At 37.7% G+C, this 25,497-nt stretch overlaps 1 protein-coding gene across 6 annotated transcripts in view; it reads right to left on the bottom strand.

The window, feature by feature from the left end:
- Window positions 1-2,825: 2,825 nt before the first annotated feature.
- ICA1L (islet cell autoantigen 1 like) overlaps window positions 2,826-25,497 on the bottom strand; it is a 91,144-nt gene continuing 68,472 nt past the window's right edge. For 5 of the 6 annotated variants that reach the window (XM_047873618.1, XM_047873616.1, XM_047873621.1 and 2 more), the window contains 2 exons: window positions 24,122-24,211; window positions 2,826-5,984 (listed from right to left, as the gene is read on the bottom strand). In XM_047873618.1, coding sequence (XP_047729574.1) covers window positions 5,869-5,984; window positions 24,122-24,211 — 206 coding nt within the window. In that variant the 3' untranslated portion in view covers window positions 2,826-5,868. The remainder of the gene's footprint in view (window positions 5,985-24,121; window positions 24,212-25,497) is intronic. The other variant, XM_047873620.1, reaches the window with a different exon arrangement.

The following is a 25,497-nucleotide window of genomic DNA, read 5'->3' as shown; positions in this document are numbered from 1 at the left end:
TTGATTACTGATTCAATTTCATTGCTGATAATTTCTCTGTTCAAAATTTCTTTCTTTCTGCTTTAGTTTTGCTAAGTATATGTTTCTAGAATTTATCCATATCTTCTAGGTTGTCCGATTTGTTGGCATATGGGTTTTCATAATACTGTTATAATTGCTTATATTTCTGTGGTGTTGTTATTTCTCCTCTTTCATTTGTGATTTTGTTTATTTGGGTCCTCTCTCTCTCTTTTTTAATGAGTCCTGCTAGAGGTTTATCAATGTTGTGATCTTTTCGAAGAAACAGCTTCTGGTTTCAGTGATCTCTTCTATTTTTTTTTTAAGTTTTCTATTTTGTTTATTTCTGCTCTAATCTTTATTTATTTCCCTCCTTTTGCTGGGTTTGGGTTTTATTCTTATTTTTCTAGCTCCTTTAGGTGTAAGGTTAGGTTGAGATTTTTCTTCCTTCTTGATGTAGGCCTATATAGCTCTAAACTTCTCTTTTAGAATCAGTTTAGCAGCTGTAAACTTCTTTTAGAATCAGTTTAGCTGCATCCCAAAGAATTTGAACCATTGTGTTTATTTTCATTTTTTTCCATGTAATTTTGATGTCTTCTTTGATTTCTTGGTTGACCCGTTCATTATTTAGTAGCATGTGATTTAACTTCCAAGTATTTGTGCTCTTTCCAGATGTTTCTTGTGGTTGATTTCTGGTTTCCTAGCATGTGGTCAGAAAAGATACATGCTATGACTTGGACTTTTAAAAATTTGTTGAGACTTGTTTTGTGGTCTAATATGTGATCTACTCTGGAGAATGTTCCATGTGCATTTTGCTATTTAGGATGGAATGTTCTGAATATGTTAAATCTATCTGGTCCAATGTATCATTTAAAACCATGGTTTCCTTGTTGATTTTCTGTTTGGATGATCTATCAATGTGAGTGGGGTGTTAAAGTCCCCTACTATTGTATTATTGTCGATTATTTCCTTCATGTCTGTTATTAACAGTTTTATGTATTTGCACACTCCCACGTTGGGTGCATAGGTATTTACAGTTGTTATATCTTCTTGTTGGATTGTTCCAACACTTTATTATATAAAGTACTTTGATTACTATTTTTGTTTTAAAGTTTAGTTTGTCAGGGCAGGGGCTGGCTGGCTCAGTTGGAAGAGAAAGTGACTCTTGATCCTCAGGCTCGTGAGTTTGAGACCCATGTTGGGTGTAGAGATTGCTTAAATAAACTTTAAAAAGAATAATATAGTTGGTCTGAGACAAGTACTGCTACTCTGGCTTTCTTTTGACATTCATTTGCATGATAAATGTTTCTCCATTCCCTCACTTTAAAAATGCAGGTCTTTTGGTCTGAAATGAGTCTCTTGTAGGCAAGTATACAGATGAGTCTGGTCAAAATTAATTTCTTTAATGTTTATTTTTGAGAGAGACAGAACATGAATGGAGGGGCGGGGGGGGGGGGGGGAGAACACAGAATCTGAAGCAGGCTCCGGGCTCTGGGGTTGAACCCATGAACTGTGAGATCATGACTTGAGCTGAAGTTGGATGCTTAACCAACTGAGCCCCCCAGGCACCCCCAAAATTATTTTTTTAATCTTAATTTGGTATGGCCATTTCAGACAGAGGACAAAATGAAATCACCTGGATCATAATTTAATGATGCACCTGGGTGGCTCAGTTGGTTGAGAGTCTGACTTCTACTCAGGTCATGATCTCACAGTTTGTGAGTTCAAGTCCTGCACTGAGCTGTATGCTGACAGTGCAGAGGCCTGCTTGGGATTCTCTCTCTCTCTCTCTGCCCCTCCCCACGCACACACACACTCTCTCTCTCTCAAAATAAATAAACCTAAAAAAAATATGTGAGCCCAAATGCACTATAAAATATCAGTATATAATGTCCATAGTTGTTATTTCTGGATGGTAGGGCTGTAGATGATTTTTCTTAAATGAATGGATATTACTTTGATGTGAGGAAAAAGCAAACTTTTTTTTCTTTAAAAACATGCACTTCAAAATCTTATGTATTACCACCACCAGGATCTCCTTTTGGTATTTACTTTTTGGACTTTGATCATTTATTTATACCATTGAGTGAAGAACCATGTTTTGACTTTAAATGCCAAGAACAGTTTTTGGTTTTCTTTAAGTTTACTTATTTTGAGAGAGAGTAGGGTAGGGACAGAGACAATCCCAAGCAGGCTCCGCACTGCCAGCATGGAGCCAGATGTGGGGCTCAAACCCATGAAATCATGACCTGAGCTGAAATCAAGAGTCAGATGCTTAACTGACTGAGCCACCCAGATGCCCCACCAAGGACAGTTTTTAATTCAACTTTTTAGTCTTTTTAAATGGCACATAAAAATGAGATATTTTATTAAAGCTTGGCATATTGATGTGACTCATCCTGTTCCATAGGTTTTCATTGCCATATTTAAACAATTTACCATTGTATGTTTTAAGTGCATTACTTTCAGTACTGCTGAATTAATATTTAAAATTTGTTTTTCCTTCATAATTTAATTTCAGTATCCCAAGATTCTTGGGCTGGCTTCATTACTCAAAGAAAACACAGGGCCCTGCCAATACTGTGGAAGACTGAAATAAATTAGATCAGTACTGCCTTTCTTCTTTTTATTCCTGCCTTCAGCAATTCAGGTTAAATACTATGCTTCTATTTCATTGGCTGTTTCTAGGCTCAAAATTTTGATATTTTTATGGTTTGTATTTTGTTACTGAGTGTATTTACACACAAAAAATACACATTCTGTTATTTCCCATATCTTACAAAGTCCCTTCTGTAATGAAGTTAAAAAGAATCAGTCTCACAAAGATATTAATTGCCTTGGTTTTATTTTCATTTTGTGTTATCTATAGCAATTCAAACTACCTTTTTACTACTATGGTCCTGAGGTAAAACCTAAATTTTTGAATAGGTTAACAATAATTGTGTTTGTGTTGAATATTTCAGGAAATAAACTTTTTTGTTTTATGCCATCTTGTAATCTCTATTAAAAGAGGCTCAGTAAAATAGAGCACAAACTTCCTTTTGTTCTTAAGCTGTAAAGACCTCTACATTTCCAGATGGTCTATAAAGATAGTTACGTGAAATAAATATCTATAGTTGAAATGCAAACACTTTTCATTGTGCAAATACTGAAACCTATTTTTTACAATACAGTTTGTTTCTAACCATATCAGAGCTATGTTTTACAATTAATGAAAGATTTCAAAAAAATACAAAGTTACATCAATCTGATCTTAATATGCCCTGGTATTCCTGTCTAATTTGTAAAGTGGTTGTAAGAAAGATTAGACAAGTTTTAGTTCTTCAGGGCTTTTCAAAAGTTAAATGCATTCTTCTTTGGAATTAAAAACTAGGAGATATTATTTTCCCCCATTTAATATAAAAACGATACATTTACTTTGAGAGAGTTCTCAGCTTACCTTTGGTTAAGGTTAATTAATTTACTTCTTATTGAATGTTTGATCTAGATTTAGGCAAATAGCAACTGATCACCTTTGTATTCTATGTCTATCCTGTCCTTCCTTTCACTCCCTACTAAATATGTGGTTTGTTTCCTTTATTAGCAATGTAGGTGTAATATAGCCAGATTTCTGCTTCTGGCCTGTAATGACTGAACTTCAAATAATACTGAAAAAAATATGGTTACCTTCATTTTAATAACAAAGTTTTCAATGTGCTCTTCAAAAATGGAGTTGTTAGATTTGTTGAAATTATAACTGAACTTGCTAAGCCAGTTAATGTTACTTTTGGGTTAAAGGAACAAACACACACTCTGTATTGAGAGAAGAAATTTTAAGAGAATCTCAGAACTGAATAAGATCTATTGTGTGTGAGGGTTTTTTTTTTTTTTTTTTTGAGGACTTTTGTTCTTTCTTTGAAAATTGAAGTCATTATCTGTACACATTTATAGTCTGAGATTCAGGGTTCTGGCTTGGCGAAACCAGTGGTTTTCCTCTTTGGTGAGGTGTCTTTGTTTATACAAGATAATGTGCATGTGAAGGAAATACACAAATTATTTCTGAACTAATGCATTAGTGAAAGGAAATTAAAGACAAATGGCACAAACTCATGATATAAAGTTAGCAATTTCTGGAAGTAAAGTTGAGAGCATAGAGTCACCATAGGCATAGAATTTAAATTATGATTATGAATCACGACCCTTGGTGATTGAATTTGGCAGAACACTAACAGTACTAGTGCATTCTGGAGAATTTTACTGAATAAAAAAAATCCTTCTGAAAGGATAACCAAATAAAAAAATGGAAATAAGCATGAAAAGATTACATAATCTTTTCCTGAGTCCATGTTTCTGATCCTCAGGTAAGGTCTTTCCAGCCTCTGCAGTATTGCAACATAGTAGCGATTTTCTGGAGAGTTCCTGGGTGGTTCAGATTGTAGCTAGGCCAGAATGCTATGCATGGAGGTGGATGGCACTTTACCCACCCTGTTTCTTCTATATACAGTGACTCAGACATTACAATCCATTCTTTTGTAAACAATCAATAAGCTTGTTTAAAACTAGGAGCACATGGAAACTGCTGTGAACAACTTAGTCAAAATGTTTCCTTATGGAGATGCAATGAACTGGATGTCAAAAATAAGAATTTCTTATTCTGAAGAAATTGTCTCAAAACAGAGGGTGGGCAAGAAAAAAGAACAGGATATTGACTGACACATTTATACAGTGGCTATGTGTTCATTAGCTTACACTAACTTCCCTCCAGTAAGGATAACAGTTTTTCCATAGTAATCAGAGCCTCAGATGATGTCACCCACAAAAAGGAAAAAAGTGGAAAAATAAGACCGGTTCTTACTGATCATGTAGAGCCTTCTATGATGGCCAGAAAATCTTGGTTAAATCATGTCAAGAAAAAGATTGTAAGTGAATGTGTAAGGATAGATGTACCCTTACATGTATAAGGATAAGTTGTTTAGCATTTTTCCCTCATTCAAAAAGAAGTTTCTGGGTAATTTCAGGAATACTATTGCCACTTGCTTAGGGATTGTCCTCCCCTTGTTTTCTTTTCAGAAAGAATATGAATACTATATATTACAGTAGCAATGTGTAAAAAAAAAAAAAAAAGCAACTAGGCCCGGAGACACCTGTACAATGTCTTGAATGTTACTAGACATTCTTGTGGCTTAGGAGATGGGTTATGTTTCTACAGAGGATGGATTTAGCAAACAAATCATCCTGCTACTTCCCTATGAAAATTCAATCATGGAATTGAGGGGTGTCCATGATTCTGTATGAAGGAAAAAAACTAATACTACATTTTAGCCCCCAGGTGGAGAAAAGCACCAAGTTCTCTGTGATTTCATGAAAGCAAATTGAGTTCTCAAATCTTAATCTACTTTTCTAGCTAAAAACAAAACTAGTCTGGTTCTAGTGCTATTTTCCACAACAAAAAACTCCCCCTGCTACGGTTTTATTTAAAAACCAACCCCAAATCACAACCCAATTTACATGCTGTCTTTATCCACATATAGAAGTCTCACAGTCAGCAAGGCAACTTGAACATAAAAGGCTTTCCAAAGAAAAAAGCCCAACTCCTTATTTACAGAATTATTCCTTCCTGTTATCTTGAAACAAATTTTGATATCCATTTCACACTCAATAGTTTGTAATATTTTCAACATATTATCAAGATAGCTGCAGATCCAAGATATTAAAGAGATACTTAATCTATTCAGATGTAGTCCTTACCATCTGTTTAAAGTTGGCTAAAAAGTGTTATATCCACAAACACGATGCTTTTGTGTATGTGTTACAATATAAACTCCTTTCCACAAAGGCAGTATGTTGTAAAACTGATGTCTCAAGGCCACTGAAGTGACGACATAATTTCAATCAAGCATTAAGAAGTTCATCATCTGAGTGTCCAATAGCATCTGGGTTTGAAAGTGGATCCAAGTCTGCAAATAGATTGAACCAGGCTGACATGTCTTGGTTACCACTGCTGGGAGCTATTAAAGAAGAAAAAACACAATGAAGAGTCTCATATTTTTAAAATCACATTACCATTTACATGATTTTAAAGTAGATTCTTCTTCTGAATACAAAAATTTAAGACGACTGACAAGAATCAACTATCAATTACATCTCCTTGGTAATTCTGAGACGTGAATGCAGGTACCTTGTGCTTTGCTGGGGACCTTATATGTAAGTATTTTCATGTTGCTCTGAGAAATGACTAAAAGTGAAAAGGCAAATGAGGCACCTGGGTGGCTCAGTCGGTTGAGCGTCTGACTCAGCTCAGGTCATGATCCCATGGTTCATGGGTTCGAGCCCCATGTTCAGGCTCTGTACTGACAACTCAGAGCCTGGAGCTTGCTTTGGAGTCTGTGTCTCCCTCTCTCTGCCCCTCCCCCGCTCGTTCTCTCTCTCTCTCTCCCTCCCTCTCTCTCAAAAAATAAAATTAAAAAGATTTTTTTTTCAATTAAAAAAAAAGTAAAAAAGGCAGGTGGTAGTAAAGGCTTCTTAGAAACACTGAGATGGGCACCTGGGTGACTTAGTTGGTTAGGTGTCCAACTTCAGCTCAGGTCATGATCTCACAGTTCATGAGTTTGAGCCCCATGTCAGGCTCTGTGCTGACAGCTCAGAACCTGGAGCCTGCTTGGGATTCTGTGTCTCCCTCTCTCTCTGCCCCTCCCTCACTCACATTCTGTCTGTCTCTCTCAAAAATAAAAAAAAAAGAAACAACTGAGATAGTTTATAGAAGTCTCTCAGGTAAGGCTGAAAAGTAAAAGTAACATTTGTTCCTACAAAGTAGGAACATTACATTTGTAAATGTGTTTTAAAAATCTACATGATAAAATACTGAAATATTAAACATAAGGGGAAGAAAATCCTTCCGATCCTGTTACATTAACATACCCAACAGTTCCTATTTTGGTTTACAGCAGTTTCCTTTGTCTTTTCCATGTGCACTTTACAAATTCTTGATGAACATCTTATAGAGTGGATTGTGTTCAGGTACAACTTTCTGTTAACCAATTCTTTCTTACCTCTCTGTGGAGACTAGAAAACCATATATATCAATAGTCTACAGGTTGTACTGGGGCAAATATTTCAAGGATATACATTTAGACTCAAGGCTGAGACTAGAAAAAGAATGCACATTGGCACACAAGTGAGTCATCTCAGAAGGCTACGCTCTTGAAGGTCAAGGGGTCCAGTAGCAGAGTTAAGACCCAGGGGACAATATGAAAACCTAGATATGAAATGAGTGACTCAGTGAGAAAAGAATGGAAAGAAATCATATGCAGAAGAGTCTAGGGCAACCCTCTTTTACAAACATGGTTCCCACTTTCCACAAACCAGTGGACTGTAGTTTGGACTGTGGAGGATCTTATTCCTCAAAGATAAGGACAGAGTGAAAGGCTTCTGTTTATGTCCACTTCTATTTCTAGAAAACTCCCAAGTTAGTGTCAGTTCTGGCCTTGAGTCCTCAGCACACTACCTACTAATAAGTAATTATGGCAAGTCATTTAACCTCAAGGGCTCTTATTTACTCATCTGTAAAGTAGTAATAATTTATCATTAAACTAGGATACCTGAGAGTGAACAAGGGGCCCGTTATTAATAAGTATCCTGGAAAAGAGCAATACAGACCTACCTCAAGAAGCAAGAAAATTTTCAAACAACCTAATCTTACGTGTAAAGGAGCTAGAAAATGAAGAAGAAACGAAACCCAAAACCAATAGAAGGAAATAAAGATTAGAGTGGAAATAAAAGAAAAACTAAAAAATCCCAATAAAACAGATCAATCAAACTGGGAGCTGGTTCTTTGAAAAGATCATAAAATTGATAAACCTTTAGCCAGACTCATTAAAAAAAAAAAAAAGAACTCAAAATCAGAACTGAAAGAGGAGAAATAACACCACAGAAAGGATAAGAGAATATTATGAAAAGTTATATGCCAAAAAATTGGACAACCTAGAAGAAATGGATAAATTCACAGAAACATATCTCCCAAAACTGAATCAGAGGAAATAGAAAATTTGAACAGACCAATTAACAGCAATGAAATTGAATCAGTAATTAAAAAAAAAAAAATCCCCAGACCGGATACCTTCACTGGCAAATTCTACCAAACATTTAAAAAAGCGTTAATACCTATCCTTCCCAAACTATTCCAAAAAGTACAAGAGGAAGGAAAACTTCTAAATTCATTACGTGCATTTGTAAATTCATGTATATGTGATATACATGATAAAGAAAACACAAAAAAAGAGAACTACAGGCCAATATCTCTCAATATAGACGCAAAAATCCTCAACAAAACACTAGCAAACTGAATCCAACCATACATTAAAAAAAAAATCATTCACCATGATCAAGTGGGATTTATTCCTGGAATGCAAGGTGGTTCATTATTTGTAAATCAATCAATGAGATACATCACATCAATAAGAAAAAGGATAAACACCAGATGGTCATTTCAACAGATGCAGAAAAAGCATGTGACAAAGTAAGTACAATATCCATTCAGGATAAAAACCCTCAACAAAGCAGGTCTAGAGGGAATATAACTCAACATAATAAAGCCCTTATATAAAAAAACCCATAGCTAACCTCATATTCAATTGTGAAAACTGAGAGTTTTTCCTTTAAGGTCAAGAACAAGATAAGGATGCCTACTCTTACCACATTTATTCAACATAGTACTGGAAGTCCTAGCCACAGCAATTGGTCAACATAAAGAAATAAAAGGCATCCAAACTGGTAAGGAAGAAGTCAAACTGCCACTATTTGTAGATGACATGATTATATATAGAAAAAACCCAAAAGACTCCACCAAAAAAGTACTAGAACTGACAAATGTATTAAAGTTGCAGGACACAAAATCAATGTATAGAAATCCATTTCATTTCTATACACTAATAATGAAGCAGCAAAAAGTGAAATTAAGAAAATAATCCCATTTACAATTACACCAAAAATGATAAAATTCTCAGGAATAAACTTAACCAAGGATGTCAAAAGCTGTACTCTGGAAATTATAACACACTGATGAAAGAAATTGAAGATGACACAAATAAATGGACAGATGCTCATGGACTGGGAGCACAAACACTGTTAAATGTCCATACTACACAAAGAAACCTACAGATTTAATGCAATCCCTATCAAAATACCAACAGCAGTTTTAACTGAACTGAGAACAAATAATCCTAAATTTGCACAGAACCACCAAAGATCCTGAATAGCCAAAGCAATTTTGAAAAAGAAGAACAAAACTGGAGACACCACAATCTCAGATTTCAAGATATATTACAAAACTGTAGTAATCAAAACAATATGGTACAAAAAAAAGAAAAAACAGTATGGTACTGGCACACCAAGAAACACATAGATCAATGGAACATAACAGAGAACCCAGAAATAAATCCACAGTTATATGGTTCATTAGTCTATGATAAAGGGGCAAGAATATGCAATGGGAAAAAAGTCTCTTCAACAAATGGGCTGGGAAAACCGTACCACCTTCTTACCATACACAAAAATAAACTCAAATGGATTAAAGACCTAAATGTGAGACTTAAAGCAATAAAAATCCTAGAAGAGAGCATGGGCAGTCATTTCTCTGACATTGGTCATTCTAGCTATGTCTCCTGAGGAAAGGGAAACAAAAGCAAATATAAACAATTAAGACAATATCAAAGTTAAAAAGCTTCTGAACAACAAAGGAAACAATCAACAGAAGAGAAAGACAACCTACTGAATAGGAAAAGATAAATGAAGGGCTAGTATCCAAAATACGAAAAGAACTTATACAAATCAACACCCAAAGAATAAATAATCCAATTAAAAATGGGCAGAAGAGGGGTGCCTGAGTGGCTGGGTCGGTTAAGCGGCTGCCTTCAGCTCAGGTCATGATCTCACGGTTCGTGCATTCGAGCCCCACATTAGGCTCTCTGTTGTCTGTGCAGAGCCCACTTCGGATCCTCTATCCCCCTTTCTCTCTACACCTCCCTCCCCCACTGGTCCCCCCCTTCTCTCTCTCAAAAATAAATATATTTTTTTAAATAGGCAGAAGGCATGAACAGATTGTTCCAAAGACATCCAGATGGTCAACAGACACATGAAGAGATGCTCAACATCAGTCATCATCATGGAAATGCAAATCAAAACCACAATGAGATATCACCTCATAACTGTCAGGATGACTAAAATCAAAAACACATGAAACAACAAGGGTTGGTGAAGATGTAGAGAAAAAGGAACTCTGGCACACTGTTGGTAGGAATGCATATTGGTGCAGCCACTGTGGAGGTTCCTCAAAAAATTAATCAGATGATCCCACTAATGGGTATTTACCCAAATAATGAAAAAACTAAGCCCAAAAGATGTATGTATCTCTATGTTTACTGTAGCATTATTTATAATAGCCAAATTATGGAAGCATTCCATGTGTTCATCAATAGATAAATGGATAAAGAAGATGTGGTATACAGGAAAAGCATGGAAATTTTTTGTGTGTCTCGTGTCTGTGAAATGCACCAGACCAATACTAAACCATCCTACACACCTAGAAAACTGATTGGAGGATTAACACAATAATCTGCACAACCTGAACCACAGAATTCAGCAGGTATGTGGTGTGTAGAGGTGAACTTGGGAAGAGAGAAGCTGGTGGTGGGCAGGGAGCCGCCTTTGCAGGTGTAGAGAGGACGGAGACTGGGGTGGGGGAGAATATGGGAAAAGCATCCCTCCCCAAAAGCAGCTGGAGACAAAGTGGAAAATTGAAACAGCCACAGGGACTAAACTAAAAAGGGAGAAAAGAGAAAGGAGAGGGTTTAAATCCCATGAAGACGGTAAACAAGGGGAGTGCAAAGGCTGAAATTCTGCAGCTTGATACCTGGTGGTGCTCTGGTGGGAAGGGGGAATCCCTAGGAACAGAGTGGGGTCCAGGAGGTTCTTGGGCCACATGGAGAAAAGCAGATCCACTGCTGGAAGGACAATTGGTAGAGACTGTTGAAGCCACCTGGTCCCAACAGACCCCAGAAAACAGCCATTTGCTGGTGCTGGAACAAGGTCGTTAAGTGTGAAGCCTGGTATCAGATGTGTGTTGTGATTTTCCATAATCCCTGAAAAGCTGCTGCTACACTATCTCACGAACTTTTTCTGGGGCGGGCTGGCCACAGTCTTGGGGCACTGGTAGGAGGAGGGTCCAGCAGGCGTTCCTGGGTGGAGCTGGCATTCAGCCATTGTTCAGTGAGACCCTCTCGCAGAGGGACAGAACGGGTCAAAGCCACAGTCCTTCAGAAGTAAGGGACCGGGGAAAACAGCTGCATCTGAGACAAGACGCGGGAGAGGGGTACTGCTTGGTCATGGACAGTGAAGCAGCAGCGAGTGGTCGAAAGCTGAAGACAGAGGACAGTGCACGATTGCTGATAGGAGAGAATGGAGTTCCCATACTAGAGACTAGGTAGCTGGGTGATGCCATTTTCACCGCTCCCGTGCATGCACATATGGCCTACGAGCGCGGCAGCAGTCAGCCCCAGTGGACTAGAGCGCCATCTAGTGGGGAACAGAGCTGTTACACTGAGCCCTGCCCAACTGGGCCAACCTCGCCCTTCAAGAACACAAGTCTCACAGCCTACTTAGTTTATGACTATGAAGTGCTACATAGTCTGACTTCTAGGGGAAAAACGAAGTAATTTCAGTCCTATTTCAATATGTTACGAGGTCCATCTATTCAATTTTCTTTCGTTTTTTTTTTTCTCTTTTACACTATTCTTTTTCTTGAATACAGAAAGAAGAAAATCATTTTTATTTTCACTTATTAAAAATTTTTTTTACTATATTTTTTACTTTTGTGTAAATTTTTTCAAATTCTATCTTACTTCCATCATTCTATTTTAGCCTACTTCAGTGTATTCACCTTTTCAAATTTGCAAACGATTTCCTTGTTTTTTTTTTCTTTTTCATTTTTCTTTTTCTTGAATGCAGAAAGTGAAAAACTTCATTTTTACTTTCAATTTCTATTAAAAATATTTTTCTTTAATTTTTTTACTACATTTTTCTCTTTATTTAAATTTTTTTCAAATTCTATTTCCATCACTTTCTTTTAGTCTACTACAGTACACTAAAAGTATTCACTTTTTCAAATTTTCAAACGATTTTTTTTCTCTTTTTTGTTTTTTTAGTTTCTTTTTCTTGAATATAGAAAGAGAAAAAAATTCATTTTTATTTTTACTTTTTATTAAAAATATTTTTTCCTAGGGGGCTTCTGGGAAGATGGCGGCGTAGGAGGATGCTGGGCTCACCGCGTCCTGCAGATCACTTAGATTCCACCCACACCTGCTTAAATAACCCAGAAAATCGCCAGAAGACTAACAGAACGGATTCTCTGGAACCAAGTGTAGACAAGAGGTCCACAGAAGAGGGTAGGAAGGGCGGAGAGGCAGTGTGCGCTACACTGACTGGCGGGAGGGAGCCGGGGCGGAAGGTGGCCCACCCCCAAAGCAGAGACCCCGGGTCTGGCTTGCAAAAATGGAGGGGCCGGATGGAGTGTGTTCTGACAGCAAGCGGGACTTAACATCTGGAAGGTTATAACTTAACAGATCTACTCGGAGGGCGGGAGGGATGGAGGACAACGGGAGGGAGAGTTGTTGAGCCCTGGACAACAGAACGAAGCTTGGCGGGGAACAAAGACGCTCGCCAACGCCATCTCCCGCGCCCATCCCCCGGCCAAAGCCACAAAAGGAACCAGTTCCTGTCAGGGAACTTGCTTTTACTGCGCAAACACCCAACGCTGTGCTGCTGCGGATCCATCCCTCCAGTAGCAGGTCTGACTCCCTCCCGGTGCCGCAGGGCCCCTCCCTAAGCGGATCTCCAAAGGAAAAGCAAGCTGAGCCTGCGCCTCCTGCCCCTGTGCACCTTGCCAATCCACCCCAGCTAATACGCCAGATCCCCAGCACCACAAGCCTGGCAGTACACAAGTAGCACAGACAGGCCACGCAACCCACCCCACAGTGAATCTTGCCCCTAGGAGAGGGGAAGAGAAGGTACACACAAGTCTGACGGTGGCCCCAGAGGTGGGTTGGGGGCAGACATCAGGTCTGACTGCGGCCCCGCCCACCAACGCAAGTTATTCAAGACAGAATAGGAGAAGTGCCCTGCAGTTCTGCACCACTCCAGGGACTATCCAAAAAGATGAAATGGAAGAATTACCCTCAAACAAACTTCTAGGAAATAACAACAGCTAATGAACTGATCATAAAGGATTCAAACAATATAACAGAAAGCGAATTTAGAATAATACTCATAAAATTAATCGCTGGGCTTGAAAACAGTATAAAGGACAGCAGAGAATCTATTGCTACAGAGATCAAAGGACTGAGGAACAGCCAGGAGGAGCTAAAAGATGATATAAATGAGTGGCAAAATAAAATGGAGACGACCACGGCTCGGATTGAAGAGGCAGAGGAGAGAATAGGGGAACTAGAAGATAAAATTATGGAAAAAGAAGCTGAGAAAAAGATAAAAACAATCCAGGAGTATGAGGGGAAAATTAGAGAACTAAGTGAGGCCTAAAGAGAAATAATCTACACATAATTGGTATTCCAGAGGAGTAAGAGAGAGGGAAAGGTGCTTAAGGTGTACTTAAAGAAATAATAGCTGAGACTTCCCTCATTTGGGGAAGGAAAAAGGCATTGAAATCCAAGAGGCACAGAGAACTCCCTTCAGACGTAACTTGAATCGATCTTCTGCATGACATACCATAGTGAAACTGGCAAAACACAAGGATAAAGAGAAAATTCTGAAAGCAGCTAGGGATAAATGTGCTCTAACATATAAAGGGAGACCGATAAGACTCGTGACGGATCTCTCTACTGAAACTTGACAGGCCAGAAAGGAATGGCAGGAAATCTTCAATGTGATGAACAGAAAAAATATGCAGCCGAGAATCCTCTATCCAGCAAATCTGTCATTTAGAATAGAAGGACATATAAAGGTCTTCCCAAACAAACAAAAACTAAGGAATTTATCACCACTAAACCAGCCCTACAAGAGATCCTAAGGGGGATCCTGTGAGACAAAGTACCAGAAACATTGCTACAAGCATGAAACCTACAGACATCACAATGACTCTAAACCCGTATCTTTCTATAATAACACTGAATGTAAATGGACTAAATGCGCCAACCAAAAGACACAGGGTATCAGAATGGATAAAAAAAAACCCAAGACCCATCTATTTGCTGTCTACAAGAGACTCATTTTAGACCTGAGGAACTTTCAGATTGAAAGTGAGGGGATGGAGAACTATTTATCATGCTACTGGAAGTCAAAAGAAAGCTGGAGTAGCCATACTTATATCAGACAAACTAGACTTTAAGTTAGAGGCTGTAACAAGAGATGAAGAAGGGCATTATATAATAATCACACGGTCTATCCATCAAGAACTAACAATTATAAATGTCTATGTGCCGAATATGGGAGCCCCCAAATATATAAAACAATTACTCACAAACATAAGCACCTTATTGACAAGAATGTGGTAATTGCAGGGACTTTAATACCCCACTTACAACAATGGATAGATCTTCTAGACACAGGATCAATAAAGAAACAAGGGCCCTGAATGATACATTGGATCAGATGGACTTGACAGATATATTTAGAACTTTGCATCCCAAAGCAACAGAATATACTTTCTTCTCGAGTGCACATGGAACATTCTCCAAGACAGATCACATACTGGGTCACAAAACAGCCCTTCATAAGTATACAAGAATTGAGATCATACCATGCATACTTTCAGACCACAATGCTATGAAGCTTGAAATCAACCACAGGAAAAAATCTGGAAAACCTCCAAAAGCATGGAGGTTAAAGAACACCGTACTAAAGAATGAATGGGAAAAAAAAAATGAATGGGTCAACCAGGCAATTAGAGAAAAAATTTAAAAATATATGGAAACAAACAAAAATGAAAATATAACAATCCAAACACTTTGGGATGCAGCAAAGGCAGTCCTGAGAGGAAAATACATTGCAATCCAGGCCTATCTCAAGAAACAAGAAAAATCCCAAATACAAAATCTAACAGCACACCTAAAGGAAATAGAAGCAGCGCAGCAAAGACACCCCAAACTGAGCAAGAGAAATAATAAAGATTAGAGCATAAATAAACAATATAGAATCTAAAAACTGTAGAGCAGATCAATGAAACCAAGAGTTGGTTTTTTGAAAAAATAAACAAAATTGATAAACCTCTAGCCAGGCTTCTCAAAAAGAAAAGGGAAATGACCCAAATAGATAAAATCATGAATGAAAATGGAATTATTACAACCAATCCCTCAGAAATACAAGCAATTACCAGGGAATACTATGAAAAATTATATGCCAACAAACTGGACAACATGGAAGAAGTGGACAAATTCCTAAGCACCCATGCACTTCCAAAACTCAAACAGGAGGAAATAGAAAGCTTGAACAGACCCATAACCAGTGAAGAAATTCAATCAGTTCTCAAAAATCTCCCAACAAATAAGAGTCCAGGACCAGATGGCTTCCCAGGGGAATTCTACCAGACATTTAAAGCAGAGATAATACCTATCCTTCTCAAGCTATTACAAAAAAAACAGAAAGGGAAGGAAAACTTCCAGACTCATTCTATGAAACCAGTATTACTTTGATTCCTAAACCAGACAGAGACCCAGCAGAAAAAGAGAACTACAGGCCAATATCCCTGATGAATATGGATGCAAAAATTCTCAACAAGATACTAGCAAATCGAATTCAACAGCTTATAAAAAGAATTATTCACCATGATCAAGTGGGATTCATTCCTGGGCTGCAGGGCTGGCTCAACATTCACAAATCAATCAACGTGATACATCACATTAATAAAAGAAAAGATAAGAACCATATGATCCTGTCAATTGATGCAGAAAAAGTATTTGACAAAATTCAGCATCCTTTCTTAATAAAAACCGTCGAGAAAGTCGGGATAGAAGGAACATACTTAAACATCATAAAAGCCATTTATGAAAAGCCCACAGTTAATATCATCCTCAATGGGGAAAAACTGAGAGCTTTTCCCCTGAGATCAGGAATATGACAAGGATGTCCACTCTCACCACTGTTGTTTAACATAGTGTTGGAAGTTCTAGCATCAGCAATCAGACAACAAAAGGAAATCAAAGGCATCAAAATTGGCAATGATGATGTCAAGCTTTCACTTTCTGAAGATGACATGATATTATGCATGGAAAATCCGATAGACTCCACCAAAAGTCTGCTAGAACTGATATATGAATTCAGCAAAGTTGCAGGATACAAAATCAATGTACAGAAATCAGTTGCATTCTTATACACTAAAAATGAAGCAACAGAAAGACAAATAAAGACACTGATCCCATTCACAATTGCACCAAGAAGCATAAAATACCTAGGAATCAATCTAACCAAACATGTAAACGATCTGTATGCTGAAAACTATAGAAAGCTTATGAAGGAAATTGAAGAAGACATAAAGAAGTGGAAAAACATTCCGTGCTCATAGATTGGAAGAATAAATGTTGTCAAAATGTCAATACTAGACAAAGCTATCTACACATTCAATGCAATCCCAATCAACATTGCACCAGCATTCTTCTTGAAACTAGAACAAGCAATCCTAAAATTCATATGGAACTACAAAAGGCCCCGAATAGCCAAAGTAATTTTGAAGAAGACCAAAGCAGGAGGCATCACAATCCCAGACTTTAGCCTCTACTACAAAGCTGTCATCATCAAGACAGCATGGTATTGGCACAAAAACAGACACATAGACCAATGGAATAGAATAAATACTTCAGAATTGGACCCACAAATGTATGGCCAACTAATCTTTGACAAGGCAGGAAAGAAGAGCCAATGGAAAAAAGACAGTCTTTTTAACAAATGGTGCTAGGAGAACTGGACAGCAACATGCAGAAGAATGAAACTACACCACTTTCTTACACCATTCACAAAAATAAACTCAAAATGGATAAAGGACCTGAATGTGAGACAGGAAACCATCAAAACCCTAGAGGAGAAAGCAGGAAAAGACCTCTCTGACCTCACCCGCAGCACTTTCTTACTTGACACATACCCAAAGGCAAGGGAATTAAAAGCAAAAGTGAATTACTGGGACCTTATGAAGATAAAAAGCTTCTGCACAGCAAAGGAAACAACCAACAAAACTAAAAGGCAACCAACGGAATGGGAAAAGATATTTGCAAACGACATATCGGACAAAGGGCTAGTATCCAAAATCTATAAAGAGCTCACCAAACTCCACACCCAAAAAACAAATAACCCAGTGAAGAAATGGGCAGAAAACATGAATAGACACTTTTCTAAAGAAGACATCCAGATGGCCAACAGGCACATGAAAAGATGTTCAGCGTCGCTCCTTATCAGGGAAATACAAATCAAAACCACACTCAGGTATCACCTCACGCCAGTCAGAGTGGCCAGAGTGAACAAATCAGGAGACTATAGATGCTGGCGAGGATGTGGAGAAACGGGAACCATCTTGCACTGTTGGTGGGAATGCAAATTGGTGCAGCCGCTCTGGAAAGCAGTGTGGAGGTTCCTCAGAAAATTAAAAATAGACCTACCCTATGACCCAGCAATAGCACTGCTAGGAATTGACCCAAGGGATACAGGAGTACTGATGCATAGGGCCACTTGTACCCCAATGTTCATAGCAGCACTCTCAACAATAGCCAAATTATGGAAAGAGCCTAAATGTCCATCAACTGATGATGGATAAAGAAAATGTGGTTTATATACACAATGGAATACTACATGGCAATGAGAAAAAATGAAATATGGCCTTTTGTAGCAACGTGGATGGAACTGGAGAGTGTGATGCTAAGTGAAATAAGCCATACAGAGAAAGACAGATACCATATGGTTTCACTCTTATGTGGATCCTGAGAAACTTAACAGGAACCCATGGGGGAGGGGAAGGAAAAAAAAAAAAAAGAGGTTAGAGTGGGAGAGAGCCAAAGCATAAGAGACTGTTAAAAACTGAGAACACACTGAGGGTTGATGGGGGGTGGGAGGGAGGAGAGGGTGGGTGATGGGTATTGAGGAGGGCACCTTTTGGGATGAGCACTGGGTGTTGTATGGAAACCAATTTGTCAATAAATTTCATATATTAAAAAAAAAAAAAAAAAAGAAAGGACCAGAGAACACCACCAGAAACTCCAACTCTACAAGCATCATAAATGGCAATAAATTCATATCTTTCAGTAGTCACTGTAAACATCAATGGACTCAATGCTCCAATCAAAAGACACAGGGTAACAGAATTGATAAGAAAACAAGATCCATCTACTTGCAGTTTACAAGAGACCCACTTTAGACCTAAAGACACTTTCAGATTAAAAATAAGGGGATGGACGGGGCGCCTGGGTGGCGCAGTCGGTTAAGCGTCCGACTTAAGCCAGGTCACGATCTCGCGGTCTGTGAGTTCGAGCCCCGTGTCGGGCTCTGGGCTGATGGCTCAGAGCCTGGAGCCTGTTTCTGATTCTGTGTTTCCCTCTCTCTCTGCCCCTCCCCCATTCATGCTCTGTCTCTCTCTGTCCCAAAAATAAACGTTGAAAAAAAAATTTTTTTTTAAATAAAAAATAAAAAAAATAAGGGGATGGAGAAGCATCTATCATGCTAATGGTCAACAAAAGAAAGCCGGAGTAGCCATACTTATATCAGACAATCTAGACTTTAAAATAAAGACTGTATCAAGAGATGCAGAAGGGCATTATATCATAATCAAGGGGTCTATCACCAAGAAGACCTAACAATTGTAAACATTTATGCACCAAATGTGGAGCACCCAAATATATAAATCAATTAATCACAAACATAAAGAAACCCATCAATACTAATACCACAAAAGTAGGAGACTTCAACACCCCACTCGCAGCAAAGGACAGATCATCTAATTAAAAAATCAACAAGGAAACAATGGCTTTGAATGATACACTGGACCAGATGGACTCAACAGGTATACTCAGAGCATTTCATCCTAAAGCAGCAGAATACACATTCTTCTCCAGTGCACATGGAATATTCTCCATAATAGACCATATACTGAGACACAAATCAGCCCTCAGCAAGTACAAAAAGATCAAGATCATACCATGCGTATTTTCAGACCACACTGTAACATTGAAATCAACCACAAGAAAAAATTTGGAAAGATAACAAATACTTGGAGACTGAAGAACATCCTACTAAAGAATGAATGGGCTAACCAAGAAGTTAAAGAGGAAATTAAAAAGATCATGGAAGCCAATGAAAATTACAACACCACAACCCAAAAACTCTGGGATGGTCATAGGCAAAGGTGGTCATAAGAGGAAAGTATATAGCAATCCGGGCCTTCCTAAAGAAGGAAGAAAGATCTCAGATACACAACCTAACCTTAAGCCTTAAGGAGCTGGAAAAAGAACAGCAAATAAAATCCAAAACCAGCAGAAGACAGGAAATAATAAAGATTAGAGCAGAAATTAATGCTATTGAAACAAACAAACAAACAAAAAAAACCCACCGTAGAACAGATCAATGAAGAACCAGAAGCTGGTTCTTTGAAGGAATCAACAAAATTGATAAACAACTAGCCAGTTTGATCAAAAAGAAAAATGAAAGGACCCAAGTAAATAAACTGAAGAATGAAAGAGGAGAGATGACAACCAACACAGCAGAAATAAAAACAATAATAAGACAATATTATGAGCAATTATATGCCAATAAAATGGGCAATCTGGAAGAAATGGACAAATTTCTACAAACATATACCCTACTAAAACTGAAACAGGAAGAAATCGTAAATTTGAACAGACCCATAACCAGTAAGGAAATTGAATTAGTAATCAAAAATCTGCCAAAACACAAGAGTCCAGGGCCAGATGGATTTCCAGGGGAATTCTACCAACCATTTAAGGAAGAGTTAACACCTATTCTCTTGAAGGTGTTCCAAAAACAGAAATGGAAGGAAAACTTCCAAACTCTTTCTATGAAGCCAGCATTACCTTGATTCCAAAACCGACAGAGACCCCACTAAAAAGGAGAACTACAGACCAATTTTCCTAATGAACATGGAAGTAAAAATCCTCAAGAAGATATTAGCCAACAGGATCCAACAATACATTAAAAAAATATTCACCGTGACCAAGTGGGATTTATACCTGGGATGCAGGGCTGCTTCAATATCTGCCAAACAATCAATGTGATTCATCACATCAATAAAAAAAAGGACAAGAACCATATGATCCTCCCAATAGATGCAAAGAAAGCATTTGACAAAGTACAGCATTCTTTCTTGATAAAAACCCTCAATAAAGGAGGGATAGAAGGAGCATACCTCGAGATCATAAAAGCCATATATGAAAGACCCAACACTAATATCATCCTCAAGGGAGAAAAACTGAGAGCTTTCCCCCTAAGGTGAGGAACAAGACAGGAATGTCCACTCTTGCCACTGTTATTCAACATACTATTGGAAGTCTTAGCCTCTGTAATCAGACAGCACAAAGAAATAAAAGGCATCCACATCGGCCAGGAGGAGGTTCAAACTTTCACTCTTTGCAGATTACATGACACTCTATGAAAAGCCCAAAATATTCCGCCAAAAACCTGCTAGAACAGATCCATGAATTCAGCAAAGTGGCAGGATATAAAATCAATGCACAGAAATCGGTTGCATTCCTATACACCAACAATGAAGCAACAGAAAGAGAAATCAAGGAATCGATCCCATTTACAATTGCACCAAAAGCCATAAAATACCTAGGAATAAATCTAACCAGAGGTGAAAACTCTATACACTGAAAAGTATAGAAAGCTTATGAAAGAAATTGAAGAAGACACAAAAAAAATGGAAAAAGATTCCATGCTCCTGGATAGGAAGAACAAATATTGTTAAAATGTCGATACTACCCAAAGCAATCTACATATTCAATGCAATCCCTATCAAAATAACGCCAGCATTCTTCACAGAGCTAGAACAAATAATCCTAAAATTTGTATGGAACCAGAAAAGACCCTGAATAGCCAAAGCAATCTTGAAAAAGAAAACCAAAGCAGGAGGCATCACAATCCCACACTTCAAGCTATACTACAAAGCTGTAATCATCAAGACAGTATGGTACTGGCACAAGAACAGACACTCAGATCAATGGAACAGAATAGAGAACCCAGAAATGGACCCACAAACATATGGGCAACTAATCTCTGACAAAGCAGGAAAGAATATCCAATGGAATAAAGACAGTCTCTTCAGCAAGTGGTGCTGGGAAAACTGGACAGTGACATGCAGAAGAATGAACCTGGACCACTTTCTTACACCATACACAAAAATAAACTCAAAATGGATGAAAGACCTCAAGACATGAAAGACAGGAAGCCATCAAAATCCTCGAGGAGAAAGCAGGCAAAAACTTCTTTGACCCTGGCCGTAGCAACTTCTTAATCAACACGTCTCCAGAGGCAAGGGAAACTAAAGCAAAAATTAACTACTGGGACCTCATCAAAATAAAAAGCTTCTGGACAGCAAAGGAAACAATCAGCAAAACTAAAAGGCAACCTACAGAATGGGAGAAGATATTTGCAAATGACGTATCAGATAAAGGGTGAGTATTGAAAATCTATAAAGAACTTATCAAACTCAACACCCAAAAAACAAATAATCCAGTGAAGAAATGGGCAAAAGACATGAATAGCCACTTCTCCAAAGAAAACATCCAGATGGCCAATTGACATATGAAAACATGGTCAACATCACCATCATCAGGGAAACACAAATTAAAACCTCAATAAGATACCACCTCACACCTGTCAGAATGGCTAACATTAACAACTCAGGCAACAACAGATGTTGGTGAGGATGCAGAGAGAAAGGTTCTCTTTTGCACTGCTGGTGAGAATGCAAGCTGGTGCTGCCACTCTGGAAAACAGTATGGAGGTTCCACAAAAATCTAAAAAGAGAACTACCCTATGACCCAGCAATTGCACTCTAGGTATTTATCCAAGCGATACAGGTATTCTGTTTTGAAGGGGCACATGCACCCTAATGTTTATGGCAGCACTATCAACAATAGCCAAAGTATGGAAAGAGCCAAATGTCCATCGATGGATGAATGAATAAAGAAGATGTGGTGTGTGTGTGTGTGTGTGTGTGTGTGTGTACACACACACACACACACACACACATACATACCATGCAATGGAGTATTACTAAGCAATCAAAAAGAATGAAATCTTGCCATTTGTAACTACGTGGATGGAACTAGACGGTATTATGCCAAGCTAAATTAGTCAGAGAAATACAAATATCACATGCCTTCACTCATATGAAGATATTAAGACACATAACTTATGAAGGGAAGCAAGGGAAGGGGAGCAAAAATAATATAAAAACAGGGAGAGGGACAAAACATAAGGGACTCTTAAATATGGAGAACAGAGGGTTACTGGCGGGGTTGTCGGAGGGGGTACGGGCTAAATGGGTAAGCTGCATTAAGTAATCTACTCCTGAAATCATTGTTGCACTATATGCTAGTTTGGATGTAAATTTATAAATAAACAAACAAACAAATAAATAAATAAATGGAGGATAAATTCTGTTTTGTATTTTCTACTACAACAAAAATGTGGAGGGAGTGCTGTGGTGAGAAGATCTTTTATTTTTTTTTTTATACCACTCATCATTGTAAAGACTGAATCACACAAAAAGCAACAACAATGGATGCTACATCTAAGTAGAAATTCTGATTAAGACCTGGACTTGTGTGCTGTCGCAAAGTGTCTCCTCAGAGACTGCTTAATAACTTCATGAGAGGATAAAATAACATAAAACCGTAATTATTTAAGAGAAAAAGTACACAACACTTTGAATGGGTGGCCAAAATTAACATTATCAATGAAGGAGAAACAGACTGCATAAACCTTACATCTGGAACCCTGAGACAGGAGGGTCACCTGTGTAGTATTCCAGTCAAGAATGAAGAACCTGAATTTAATCACAATAAAATTCAGATAAAACTGAGATAAGAAATATTCTACCAAAGATAAAAAGCAGTGGAGCAGAGGGACTATATTGTATTAAAATTCCCATGTTCAAAAGTCAAAGAAAAACTGTGGAAGTGTTTCAGAATAAAAGGGACTAAAGAGACATAGCAACTGAATACATCATGACCCTAGACTCTCGGTCCAGAGGGGGAATGTGCTACAGGGGACATTATTGGGTCAACTCACAAAACTGGAATACAAATACATGGTTTGCTTTGTACAAAATACATTAACATTAAATTTCCTGAAGTTTACAAGCCATACAGTGGTTATGAAAGAAAATATACCTGTTCTTAGGAAATACAAACTTAAGTATTTTAGGGTAAATGGTCATGATGTATGTAACTCACCCTCAAGTGGTTGAGAATAAAATAACACATGAATCACACACACACACACACACACACACACACACACACACACACCCTACATAAAGCAAAATACTAACAGTAGATGAATCTGGATAAAGGGTATACAGGTGTTCTTTGAGCTATTTTCACTTATGTAACATTTGTACATTTGAAATGTTTTCCAATCAAAGTTTTAAAAAATCAACATTAGTGACTAAGATTATCATGTATCCAAAATCCTGACAGAGTACCTGTTTTCTATGCATACCCTACATAGTAACTACAACATGGACCAGTTCTGCAGACAATAATATGGTAAGTACTCAACAAATGTTAGCAATTACTATGTACCAGGCCCTATGCTAAAAGCCTGAATGCACTCTTTGTCAATGGGCATCTTGTAATCAAAGAACACCTTCTATCTTAATGATATTATCCATTACCAACAAACCTTAGCACAAAATATTTAAAAAATTAAAGTATAGAATTTACTATGACAAGTTCACAATTTCTATTCAATTTTTTCCATTCTGAGGGATAGCCAGGTATAACTTTCATTTTAATTCATTATGAACAAAATATTTTCCTGGACAATATGAGGCAAAGACTATAAAGTAATTCTTTTCTAAATTTATGTGACTGCAACTGATTGTTAATATGATAATAAAGAATAGAAATAAATAACTTACACTTTGTTAATTTCTTTGGACTCTGTGAAGGCACTGGCTGGTTATCAGTGTGTGAAAGAGGAACTTCTAATCCCCTTTCAGAGGCCCAGCCTAGCGGGGAGGGAAGTAAGGAATTATCCACTGTTAGTCAAATAGGAAGTAGCATCAGAAAAGACAAGAAAACGTAAAAATATCTAATGAGTACTTTAATCCTTCTACTAGGGTGTGATTCTACAATATAAGAGGCAGAAAATACTTAAAATGTATCTGCAATTATGTAGTCAAATCATCAAGTTTAGTTCCAGGTAGAATTAGATCAGACTTCCTAACAGTTTTCAAAGTGGTTTTGATATAAATATACAAGTGTTCTTTTTAAATAATTGCAGATATATAAGGCATAGAAAGAGAATTTCTAAGGAGTTGGGAGAGAGGAAATACACCTGACAATTAGAATCTTGAAACCTTTAACTATGTTTATACCCTTGGACTCAGTAATCCTATTCCAGAAATTTACTTAAAGGAAGTTATTTAACTGAAGGAAAAAAAGTGCATGTATGATGAAGTTTTTTGCAGCATTATCTATATAATGAAAAAGTCAAAAAACCAAGGAAGGAATTTAGCAGATTATAGAAGATAAATGTGACAAAATGCTATGCAGTTATTAAAAAGTATCATTATGAACAAACTCAACACCCAAAAAACAAATAATCCAGTGAAGAAACAGGCAAAAGATATGAACAGACACTTTTCTAATAAAGACATTCAGATGGCTAAAAGACACATGAAATGATGCTCAACATCATTCATCATAAGAAAAATACAAATCAAAACCACAATGAGATATCACTTTACACCTATTCAGGAAACAGCAGATATTGGTGAGGATGCGGAGAAAAGGGAATGCTTTTGAAATAGTGGTGGGAATGCAAACTGGTACAGCTGCTCTGCAAAACAGTATGGAAGTTTCTAAAAAAATTAAAAATAGAGCGGTGCCTGGGTGGCTCAGTTGGTTACACCTCCAACTTCAGCTCAGATCATGATGTCACAGCTCGTGGGTTCGAGCCCCATATCAGGCTCTATGCTGACAGCTCAGAACCTGGAGCCTGCTTTGGATTCTGCAACTCTGTCTCTCTCTGCCCCTGCCTGCTCACACTCTGTCTCTCTCTCTCCCTCTCTCAAAAATAAACAGTAAAAAAATTAAAAATAGAAACACCCTAAGGCCCAGCAATTGCACTACTATGTATCTACCCAAAGAATACAAAAATGCTGATTTCAAGGGGCACATGTACCCCAATGTTTACAGCAGCACCATCAATAATAGCTAAGTTATGGAAAGGGCCCAAATGTCCATGGACTAATGAATGGCTAAAGAAGATGTGATATATACACATACATAC

Source organism: Prionailurus viverrinus, chromosome C1 (assembly GCF_022837055.1).
Source record: "Prionailurus viverrinus isolate Anna chromosome C1, UM_Priviv_1.0, whole genome shotgun sequence".
Taxonomy (NCBI): domain Eukaryota; kingdom Metazoa; phylum Chordata; class Mammalia; order Carnivora; family Felidae; genus Prionailurus; species Prionailurus viverrinus.
Note: the sequence above shows the minus strand (reverse complement) of the source record. Positions and strands in the feature narration are given on the sequence as shown.